Below are 12,340 nucleotides of genomic sequence, written 5' to 3' on the forward strand. Positions count from 1 at the left end.
CAGTTCTTCCCTGTGAGGGTGCTGAGGCCCTGGCACAGGGTGCCCAGAGAAGCTGTGGCTGCCCCATCCCTGGCAGTGTTCAAGGCCAGGTTGGACACAGGGGCTTGGAGCAAGCTGCTCTAGTGGAAGGTGTCCCTGCCCATGAAGAGGGGTGGGAGCTGGGTGAGCTTTAATGTCCCTTCCAACAAAAACCATACCAGGATTCTGTGACTATAGAAAAGGGCTTGGAACCCACAGGAACAGAGATTTGCCAGGCAGCACTTGGAAGTTTGGGAGATTGATGCTCTTCCCCCCTGTGACAGGCCACTGCTGAATGGGACAGGGAGCAAGACTGCATCAGTTTGCTCACACCATCTAAATCCACATTTTCAGGGCATGGTTCTACAAAAATCTAAGCCAAATTAAATTCTGTTTGAGCACTTAAAATGAGCACAAACCCAAAGTACTTCCAGAAATTCTGAATAATTTGGAGAAAAAGAGGAGAGCAATTTACTCATACAGATTATATTTAAAATACACCCTGCCTGACATACATAAGTTTGAACGTCTGATATTTCCCCCTTCTATTTCCTTGCTACCAAGCATAAACTGGTAACTAACACTTAAACCTGTTTTTTATCTTTTAAAACGACTACAGGAAGAACATCCTGAACGAGCAGCGTGTGTTCCAACTTGCACAGTATGTTTGATATATGCCATATTAGTAAAAACATAAAACCAAATCATTTCAGTTACCGGATGCTTTCCAAAAGCAAACCTAATTTTTACCATAACTAATTTTGCTCAAGTCCTTCCTTTCTACCCAAACATCACACTTTTACAATTCCCTGCTCACACATGGGTGGGGAAACTCTGAGGGAAGATAAACAGGTTGTTGAGTGATGCCTGATTTTTCATGTGTATAATAAATTGTATAAGGAGATCTGGAACCTGGTGACCTTAATTCCATGTTAAAGTTCTCTGCATGCATGGAGATACAAAGGGAGAAAAGGCCTTTTACAAGGTCATCCAGTTTTTTGTGCTTCAGGGGATAAAATCCTCCTATTCAGACCTTTCACAAAGCAGAACTCCTTTTGATATTACTATTTTATTTCATTATCTAATTTGCCTCCAGTACTATTTTATGTGGTGTGATGACTTTAGAGTACTTCAGATGTGGTAGTCAGATGTAAGCAGCTTTTAAATGCTACTTTTTCCTTTGAATTGAATTACTCTGAAGTTTATTTGATAAGCTTTGGTGGGGTTTTAATTTAGTTCAGTGTATTAAGTTATGACCTTATTATTATACCTTCAGCTTGTCACAATAGTTTTATGCTACTGGACATAAAATATTCATACAATGCTGGAATGGTTTGGATTGGAAAGGACCTTAAATCTCATCCAGTTCCAACCCCTGCTCCGGGCAGGGACACCTTTCACTAGAGCAGCTTGCCCCAAGCCCCATCCAACCTGGCCTTGAACACTGCCAGGGATGGGGCAGCCACAGTTTTTCTGGGCACCCTGTGTCAGTGCCTCAGCACCCTCACAGCGAAGATCAAAGCAAAATCCATACAAAATCTGAATTCAGGCACTGGGTATCATTGCCAATAAATAGATATTAAAGTCAAACCCTTCCTGTGGGCCTTTACAAAGGCAGTTATACTGAACAATGTGTCTAAAACAGTTTATACCAGTAAAACTCTTTGAAACCCTAATTTATTAGTCTCTATGAGCCCTCATCTGATCAAACTGAGCAGGAGAGCAAAAAAACAGTTGTCATGTTGACAAGGGCTTTGGTGATTTAAAATAATAATAAATAATTCTTCAGTATTACAGTATTTGCTGGCATGACAGAGTGGTTTATCAGCACACTTAACACAGAGAATCCTGTCCCATCCCTAGTGATAAACTTCCCTGCAAACACAGCAATACTTACAGGAAAACACAAGTTCTAGTAAAGGTTTTCAGGCTGCCTTTAAATCTGTCTCCAAGAGCAGCATATATACAAATGTTTGCAAAAAGTAGCTCTATAGGAGGTAGGAAAAAATGATATTTTCTTCAAAGTTCCTGTTAGGTTCATTTGTATCTGGGAACATTTAGGAGTACAAACTGACAAATACACCTGCGTACACGCTGAAGTCAAGCTGCCAACTTTCAAAAAGGTGTGGAAAATAGTTTATTTTAAATTAGTTCTTGTATATCCTTGCTAGTTTTTTAGATAGTTTCAACTTATTTGAGCAATCAGAAGGTACTTAGGAAGAAACCTCCTTCACTGAGATCCAGCAGTATGGATCTGTGAGGATTTAATGATTCAGGCTCATCAGTTGAAGACAGTGGCCCAACAATACAAAAGGCCCCTAATCACTGAAGCGTGTCTTAAGCACAAGAACAACAAGAAAGTAAAGAGAATTAGATAAATTAACATCTTAATTCCTCATGTGAAGATCCTTATGGGAGGACATTTGTTCTGTGTTTTGAAGAGCTGGTTTGGAAGCACTTGAATGAATGAAGCATATTTTCATAGATTTGTGCCACTACTGATTTTTAACTGAAATTCTAAGAAAACACAAGATCCAGCAACAGCTTTTACTAGATTAGGGTGTTTATAAGGTATAAAGGCATTAGGCAAATGAGGCATTAAATTCAGGCAGCCGCTTAAGAATTAGCGAATAGTCAGAACTCACATCTTTTGTTCAATGTTACTAAATAATTTGAGTGTGACATTCAGAAAAAAACACTGGCACAACTTCTAATGGAAACAGGTGAAGGAGAAAACATTAGCATTTGTGACAAGAACTTCCCTGGCAAAGTCTCAACTAGATGAATAATTCAGTAATTCTCCTACTCTGTGCAAAGTAACACAGAAAATGTATAAAAGTCATTAGAAGAAAGCTTTTATGAAACTATCCAAATTACAACATAATCCTTTAATACCTAGAGATGAACATTCACAGTGAAGTTCAATCTCTCAAGAAATTCTCAAACACATTGAACAAGTTCTGTGTTAGGAAAGCAAAGCTTAGACTTCACATATATGCCCTATACAGAACGAACAGCTTTAATCTAGTAGTTGATAATGTATGAATAAGTTATTAAATCTGTTTCATGCACAGTTTACAATGAAAGTGTCTTTTCTAAAAGCTGAGTTGCTAAAAACATAACCATCTCCAGTGTCACAAGATAAGCTCCATAAAGAAGCACAAGGTGTTTATGAGATTTCTTTGTTTAGAAGTAGGGACATAATGTGCACATTCTCAACAGGTGAGCCAAGAAAAAATCATCACTGGAGAAGTGCATAGTGATAAAAATTAGTTCTTAAATGTAATTAAATGGAATCTGTATATGTAAATAAGATTGCAAACGATACTGGGTTCATATGTTCTGTATAGTCGTATTATTTCTGTACTTCAGTGAAGGCTTATGATCTTTGTTTGTTACAGATTTGTCATTGAAATGGGATGTAGTAGGGAACAGAGGAAATCTGCTGTGAGTAAAACACTTCTAATTAATTGTACCGTCATCATGTCATTAGGAGATGTTAGAGGTAAATATGAAAACATCATCAATACAGCACTTAAACAACCCCATGTAAGCTGCTTTAAAGAGGTGAGGATCAGGAGATCTCAAGTCTTTCTAAAACTTTTGTTTTGGTGTTAATAAAGCCAGTATGATTGGCAGCACATAACAAAGATGCTTTTAAGTGTTGATCTTCAACACAGAAAGAGACCAACAGAAGTGTCCTGAGACCAACATATAAATAAAGTCATTCTTTGTCTCATTGTTTGTAATCCCCATTATTTATCTTGAATTATATAAACACTCTACACCATTTTACTACACTGATAGACAGTACCTTACACTAGAAATTTTGCAGAGGCATAGTAATCAATAATTATGATTATTAGTAGTTGTTTAAGTTAATCAATGAATAAATAAGAACAGATTAATACTTGAGAGTCTCTATTTTCTCAAACCTGCTTCTCCTCACACAGAGTTAACTTCCAGTGGGGTCACAAGCTGCTAAAATGATATCCCATCACACAAAATAGCAGCTCATCTGGAATTCTTAAAGAAAATGAATAGCTTTTACATGTAAAGAAAGAGATTACGCATTACCATTTAGTGTCACAGAAGAAATAGCAGTATTTTCCTGAATGCTGATTTCCTAAAGGCTCTGTATTTCAGTGTGGTGTATCCCTGTATTTAAAATTCCATAGGCAAATTCTTCATTAGTAAACCCTGTATTTCTGATGAAGCAACATCTCTTCGGGGTGCATACACCTTTCTATCCTTGGGAAGCAACACTTAAGTTACCATTAGTAAACATGTAGTTACTCCTAGATTGAAAGCAGTGTGATTACCAAGAGCATACACTTAAATGTTAGAACAGGGCAGAGGAAGGACACAGAAATTAAAAGTTCTTCCAAACAAGTTTGGGAAAACTAATCAGAAAATTATCTACACTGCAGAGGTACATCCCCAATTTTGGGTGTCAGGTGTACCAGATGGAACAGGGCTAAAGAGGTTCAACACATAAATACTGCTTCATTAGATCAGACCTGACAAATATCTTGCAACTTTTTAAAATCACAGTGATACCAGCTCAACATCAGGATTCTAATCTTTCATAAGTCTCCCCTGACTGTTGTTACATCAGTGGGCCACGTCAGTCATTTCTGGCATGAGGTCCAATATAAAGCCTGTTGAAATTAATGAAGAAATGGTTAACGAAAGTGAGATTTTAATTAATGATGGGGGGACACAGCAGAAGTTAAACTACTATTTTTATCTCAGAGTCACAGAATAATCCAATAGATTCCTGGAATGGGTTGGGTTGGAAGAGACCTCATCCAGTTCCAACCCCCCGCCACAGACAGGGACCCCTTCCACTAGAGCAGCTCGCTCCAAGCCCCTGTGTCCAACCTGGCCTTGAACACTGCCAGGGATGGGGCAGCCACAGCTTCTCTGAGCACCCTGTGCCAGCACCTCAGCACCCTGTGTTAGTCACAGTGAACAGCAGTTGTTGAGGTATTGCAGGGTTTGAATTGTCAGATTTATACCCTAAAGGAAAAGCTGCAATGGGCCTAGTCATATCAAAGCTCTGTAGTGCCAGCTCCTACTTACTCATACAGTTTGGGAAGAGCTGGCATCCAATTATTATGCTGAGTTTACATGCACAACACTTCAGTTCACACATGAATCACAATATTACTTCCAAACAGCTGCAGATAAGTACTGAAAAAGTACTTATCTCAATAATGGATTTCAACTCTTTTAGGGTAATTTAAATGAACAGGCAGTACAAGAATGAAATGAAAAGACTTAAAGAAAGTGATACAGTTTGAGAATCAAAAGGAAGCTTTGTTCTTGCATCAGAATGTATTAGATCTTGCAATTGCATATACAAATAATTCAGCAACATTCACCGGCATTATAAACACAGCAAGATCAAATTATAAATGTAATAAAAGAAAATAATAATAGCTGAAACTGTATAATACATACATATATTATAAAGATTTGACAAATTAAATACAATTTGGTTATACAGAAAAAGTTGCAATAACTTTACATTAAAAATGGCATTCGGGAAATTAAACCAGTTCAAAATACTGAACACGGGTGGTCAGGCTCCTTTGAAAAGTTTAAAAAACTGATACATAAAAATACCCTAAAAACCACTGGTAATTACAGTATGCATTCTTCATTAAGGCCCAATTCAGCAAAGCACTTAAGGGATTGCTTCAGGAACAAAGAACCAAGGGTACTTCAATGTTTTGTGGAATAGAGACTTTGGAAAGCCAGTGCTCAAATGCTTAGGTGAACTGGAACCTATCTTAACACATGAAAACAGTCGAGTCACACAGTGACCAAAACCCCAGACCGATCAGAATGTACAACTTCCAATCAGCTATTTGGCATTTTAAAGTAATTCCATGCAACAGAGGACAAATTAAAAGAAAATTAATCTATATCTATACCAAGACTAAGCTTCCCAGTTACTCGCCTGCTGCAACAAGCAGCCAACTGGCTAAACACAGGAACTGGAAAGCAAGCTTTTCAAATGATATATATATATATATATATAAAAGTCATTACGTAGCTCTATTTATGACTTCTGAAATATATTATATGTATTTTTGTTTCCTCCTACATATCTTAATATAGTTAGCAACTAAAATCTGAGTACCCACATAGTATTTGACATTGCAGCCTAACTCCATCCTACTGCTTGCTAGAACTACACATTGCCGCCTGGGTCCTGCAGAATGACCCCTGGTAGTAAACCTGGTGAGCAGCGGGGGTTCTGCTGCAGCTACTCATGCTCTCCAGGGGCCGTAGCTCCCAGATAACATAACTCCACAGTGCTGTCATGCTGAGGAGGTTTGCTTCATGAAGCAACTCTTACTCCAAGATTTTAATTAAGGGACCCCAAAAGATGCCCAACAGACACATTGTTTATCACATGTAGGCTAAATGCATGGGAAGATCCTGGCATTGGGACTTAATGGGACCATAAAATACACTTATTTGGAAAGCACAGAATCAAAGACTCATAGACTGGTTTGTGTTGGAAGGGAGCTTAAAGCTCATCCAGTTCCAACCCCTGCCACGGGCAGGGACCCCTCCCACTAGAGCAGCTTGCTCCAAGCCCCTGTGTCCAACCTGGCCTTGAACACTGCCAGGGATGGGGCAGCCACAGCTTCTCTGGGCACCCTGTGCCAGCGCCTCAGCACCCTCCCAGGGAAGAGCTTCTGCCTAAGAGCTCATCTCAGTCTCCCCTCAGGCAGGTTAAAGCCATTCCCCTCGGCCTGTCCCTACAGGCCCTTGCAAAATGTCCCTCTCCAGCTTTTCTGCAGGCCCCTTTGGATGCTAGAGTTGCTGGAAATCACTTTGCATTATTTTCCATCATCATTTAACCTCTCTGAGTCTCCCTGTGCTACAAATGATCATACTGAAAACCCCACTGGGTTGCCTTCCATACTGAATTTATTCGATGGCTTTTTAAAACTGGATAAAATTTCAGCAAGCAGTAGTAATGTAAACTTACTCAGCATTCGTATTCATTACTCAACACTCTGTGGCTTGAGTGTAGCTTCTCATGGCAACTCAAAGGTTTAGTCTTTAAACAATCTTTTTTAAGTGCATAATTTACTGTACAAATAAATACAGAAGTGCATCAATGGGAAGACAAGAAGCAGTAAACGGCAGTGTTCAGAACAGTGGGCTTAGGACTCTAAACTGCACTTTTTCCATTCAGGATGAAATGCAAGGAGAGGGATGCACACATTCCTGATTCCTTTCATTGGTCTGAAGTACAGTGCTATTTGTTAGTGGAAATGAAGAATGGCCATGGGATAAAATAGTGCAAGAACAACAGTGAAATGACCAGTGTAAGTTGCTTACTTTAAATAAGGCTTTTACGTTTGCATTGAAAGAAACCCCAATCGACAGGACAAGACGGAGCTATTGCATACTAGTTATGGAATTAAAGTACATAGTCATATACTTTGTGCTCATTAGTTCATATATGCCTTTTAAAGAGTGGAAAAGATATACTTTTTCATTATTCAACATTCGGATGCCCTGTGACTTTGGGGGTTTCTAACCCCCAACCACATCCTGTGCAGGGCTGTGATAAAGACTTTTAAACTTTATTTCACCAATTATATTATGAGTAGTATTTTCATTAAAAATATATCTATATACACAATCATATACCCCTTTTAGATAAAGGAAATATTCCTTTTTGGATAAAATACATATATAGGAGGGGAAAAACACTGAGGAGCATTTTGCCACAACACAATTTTGCCAGCATTACACTGTTAGTAAAATGGTTTTTCAGAGTTTTAGCAATTACTATGAATTATTCCGTTGAACTGAATCAAAGAACAAGAGTTCATCTCTTTTGCCTATGCTCAAAGATGTGGGAAAATATGCAAATGTATAAAAAGAAGCTTTAAATCCATTTCTGACAATGTCTATAAAGCTTCTTGAAGTAGACAGCATTAGGTGCTGCAAAATATACTCTTCTGATATGCAAAATATTCTCCAAATAGCGGTAAACTGACATTATTGTCTTTCTAAATTGATTTAAGCTGGTGTACTATTTGGGAAAGAACAAAAGAAATGGACTTTGAAAGCTCTATTAAATCAAAAAGTCAAATCTGAATTTATACTGATTATGTCTTACTGATGGCAAGACTCAGAACTGCCACCAACCTGGAGGTTCTTAAAACAGACTTTGAAAACAGTTATATTTTTCAGGTGGACTCTATGTTATGACACATGAAGGGCCATATTCTGATACCTTTATCATTAACAGCACTTCACTCAGTCTCCTTGCCTTCAATGAGACTGTGAAATAAATTATAAGCAAGCTCAAGCAGGCTATCAGCATGTGTCCCCAAATAAACATCAATTTTCAGAGTGAAGAAAGATTTACGGCCAGAACATGTTTAGTTTAAACCTATGTACCACAATTCACCTTTTTTTTTAGTATGAAACATAAATCACCTGTGTAAAGTTTCCAGAGTTGGGAGATAACATTGATAAATATTTATAAGGGGAAAAATGCAAAGAAATTAATTTACCGGTATCTAGAATAAAGACTTCTCTACCATCTTATAGTGATATATTGTGTATGAACATTATACTTCGCTTTAGAAGATATTTATATTTAAGAAATAACTTTGTACAGCAAATGCAACTTTTAGAGCCAACACGAGGTCTTATTTACAATAAAGTGGACAAACAAAATGCCATGGAATAAATTAACAGAATATACAACTCTTTATACAGAGAACTTAAAAAATAAGGCAGGGATTTTCACTTGAAATTAGCATAATCAGAAAAGATGTCGATGAAGTCTTGTACCACTCTGTAGCAGAATTCATACTGTTCCTGAAAAACAATAAAGAGATATTAAAATGTGCTTTGGTTGCATGACAATGGAGAAAATTAGACTTATGCAAATCCTATTGCTAAATGCAACATGTTCTAACTTGGACCAGTAGCTGAGGACTGTACCATTCTAACCTAAACAGTACTGGTGGTACCTCGCTCTTGTCGAATACAGGCTGATTGCTGCTCTTTCTAATGTTTATTCAATTAAAAGTGTGTGGACCAAGCTTCACATATTACTTGTAGATGACTTTAAAGAAGTCAAAGACATTTCTCCCTTTCAGGGAGCGACTGCAAGCCAGTTTGAGCCCAGACGTTTTAAGAAAGAACAACCGATACACAGCCTAAAAGGCATTTATTTCCTATGTTATGTCACCTGCAATGTCAAAGAGTTGGGTTTAATCTGTCTAGCTAGAATCTCTAGCCAAGTTGTATTTTTCAAAATGCTATAAAAGAGAAATCTATAAAAATACCGATTTCTGATGATACCTTGTACATACACAGCCTTCATACATAATTTATTTCAACCTGCAAAAAAACCCTCTTTGTTCTCCTCCCACAAGAATATTTACAGACATCCTTTGACAAAGATCCGCATTGTTAAACATCATACCAGTGTCTGCACCATATGTGGCCTTTGCAGTCTTAAGCTCTTCACAGCTTGAAATACATCTAAGAGCCCTTCAGCCTTCACCCGTTCCAGAATGTTGCTGAGTGCTATGAATGTACCTGTTCTTCCAGCGCCAGCACTGCAACATAAACACAGTGGCTTGACATACAGCAGGATAAAAATGTTAAATGAGAAGTAACAGTGATATGAAATAGCCAAATACTCCTATTACCCAACTTATACTCATTTCTTGTGCTTATTTTGTCACTTTGCCTATACCAAAAGGGCGATAGGATTAATGGCCATTAACTCATAGCCAAGTTGGAACCAATGAAGACTCATTATGGAGAGCTTCTGTATGAAGGTGGATGATCCTGAGCTGGCTGAGCCACCCTCAGCCAAGGTCTGAGACTCAAATCATGAGCTGGCAAAGCTGCATACTCAGATCTGCTTTCATCAGAGAATTTCAGTGTTCCCACACTCTGCTTTTGGCTTTATTACTGATGGGAGAGAACACAACCTTCAGCGTTTCAGTTCCAAGACTTGGTTATAACGCAAAGAAGCCCTGTGCAATCAAACCCACAGCTTTCTGTGAGGGGGCGATTTATACTTCTACAAGGTGGACAGATATGAAAGCATTATTATTGTCATTATTACTATCATCATCATTATTCCAAAGCAATTTGATGGAAATTGTCCTATCCATCTGTAATGATTTTAGTGACTCTTACGACCAAAACCATTTCTTAAACAGATATATTAGTATAAGGCCAAACTAAGGCAAGACTACACACACAGCTGTAGTACATATAAGAAACTAAAATCGACAGAACACTGCAGCACTGTCCTGGTGGGTGTATTACCCATCACCACAACACACCACAGCTCCACTTCCCTCATCAGTGTTTAGCAAAGCTCAGGTGCACGACTACAACACTCCCAGGCAACAACAGGTCTGTTTAGTCCTGCCCATCAAGTCCACCATCATCATCTGCTGATTTAGCAAAAGACAAGGCAAAAATCCTTTATGGGATACTAGGGTTTCTTTTTTTCTCTTTTTTCTTAGCTTCTATTGATTGTCTTTTAATGGATGTGGTGTACTCCATCACGGAGGAAAAAACTGTCATAAAAACACTAAGAAAAGGAAAAAGGAAGAGGAAAAGCAAGCCAGCTCCCTAGCTAATAGTGGGAAGAAGAGGTGCCTCTCACCTGCAGTGCACAGTGATGGGGTGGTTGCCTGTTTGCTGCTGCTGCTTTTGGACAGCTGCAATCAGGTCGATCATCCCTTTTCCTTCTGCAGGAATCCCGATTTCTGGCCACCCATGGAAATGGAACTGCCGGACGACCCTGCTTTGCTTCTCCTGGTTACCCTGGGAGCCGGAAAACACCAGGTTTATGCTGTTCTTACTTCAAAATGAAAACACACTTTTACCTTAAATATTTGCATGAAACCTGGAGAAGGGCTTTGGACAAGGGTCTATAGGGACAGGCCAAGGGGAATGGCTTTAACCTGCCAGAGGGGAGACTGAGATGAGCTCTTAGGCAGAAGCTCTTCCCTGTGAGGGTGCTGAGGCGCTGGCACAGGGTGCCCAGAGAAGCTGTGGCTGCCCCATCCCTGGCAGTGTTCAAGGCCAGGTTGGACACAGGGGCTTGGAGCAAGCTGCTTCCAACACAAACCAGTCTGTAAGTCTAACTCTTGCAAGCACAGAGTTGCAAACACTGGGTCTCTGCTGATGCTTGGTGCTTTCAGCACGTTCACCAGCAATGCAAATCAGATCCTATAGAAATAATGCAGTGAGGAGATGTGTGCCGAAAAGGTCAATAATCAGTCTGAATAGATCATGCCTGTAACAGGGAAACACAAAGGAAGAGCTGACAGGCAGAGGCAGGTCCATGTGCTGTGAAAGGCTTCATAGGATTTAAAAATCCGGAATAAAATTTCCCTTTATATTGTGGGAGAGGGCATAAAATACAAGAGTAACAGCAACAAGAAGACATAAATCCCCCTAAACAACCAAACTGGAATGGGTTGCCCAGGGAGGTTGTGAATGCTCCATCCCTGGCAGTGTTCAAGGCCAGGTTGGACGAAGCCTTGGGTGCCATGGTTTAGTGTGAGGTGTCCCTGCCCATGGCAGGGGGTTGGAACTGGATGATCTTAAGGTCCTTTCCAACCCTAACTGTTCTGTGATTCTAAACCCCACACCCCTGTGTCAGATGTTGATGAACCACATTTCTCTTTAGATAGAAATCTCCTAATTTAACTTGTATGATCATAATTTTAAATGCCTCAAATGCAAAAAAAAACCCAAACCCTTAATGTCATAAAAACATTACCTGGTTGTATGTAACTACGAAGTCTCTTACACTTATGGCATCTAACAGGCTGTCATTCTTTATTTCTACCGTTATCTCTCCATGAGTTACAGAGCCCTCCGATGGCCAGTACTGGCAGCATTTTTCCTGCAAAATTGAGAGAGAATTGTGAATGTTCCTTTAATTTTTTTCCACTTATCTATGTTGTCATGAACCATTGATGTAGGAGCTGACATACATAATAAACGTGGCCTAAACAGTGGAATCAAAAGGCTAACGACCAAGAATACAGGAATGAGATGTTTCTTTATTATAACTCATTATGATGATAAAGGCTTGGGAGTCAGATGCCAAATACTGCTTTAAAACAGAGTAGAGTAAAATATTAACTCCTGAAAGCAGTGCAGTGTTGTTAAAAACCCTCCCAAAACCACCAACAAACCACATTTCACAGCACTAAAACGCCCTGGATCTTCAAACTGCAGCACGGAGAGGTGCTACAGGACTCCCTCTATTGATGAATGATGTCTT

The 12,340-nt window shown here is 39.2% G+C and overlaps 1 protein-coding gene across 2 annotated transcripts in view; it reads right to left on the bottom strand.

Annotated features, from left to right (window-relative positions):
• Positions 1-6,947: 6,947 nt before the first annotated feature.
• Positions 6,948-12,340, bottom strand: part of PTPRE (protein tyrosine phosphatase receptor type E) — a 93,207-nt gene continuing 87,814 nt past the window's right edge. For both annotated transcript variants that reach the window (XM_057408685.1, XM_057408686.1), the window contains exons 17-20: positions 11,831-11,956; positions 10,706-10,866; positions 9,500-9,635; positions 6,948-8,886 (exon numbers count right to left, since the gene is read on the bottom strand). In XM_057408685.1, the coding sequence (XP_057264668.1) occupies positions 8,812-8,886; positions 9,500-9,635; positions 10,706-10,866; positions 11,831-11,956 (498 nt within the window). In that variant the 3' untranslated portion in view covers positions 6,948-8,811. The remainder of the gene's footprint in view (positions 8,887-9,499; positions 9,636-10,705; positions 10,867-11,830; positions 11,957-12,340) is intronic.

Source organism: Pezoporus wallicus, unplaced genomic scaffold, assembly GCF_028554395.1.
Source record: "Pezoporus wallicus isolate ANWC-B61680 ecotype Strahan unplaced genomic scaffold, APGP_CSIRO_Pwel_v1 contig_13954, whole genome shotgun sequence".
Classification (NCBI taxonomy): Eukaryota; Metazoa; Chordata; class Aves; order Psittaciformes; family Psittacidae; genus Pezoporus; species Pezoporus wallicus.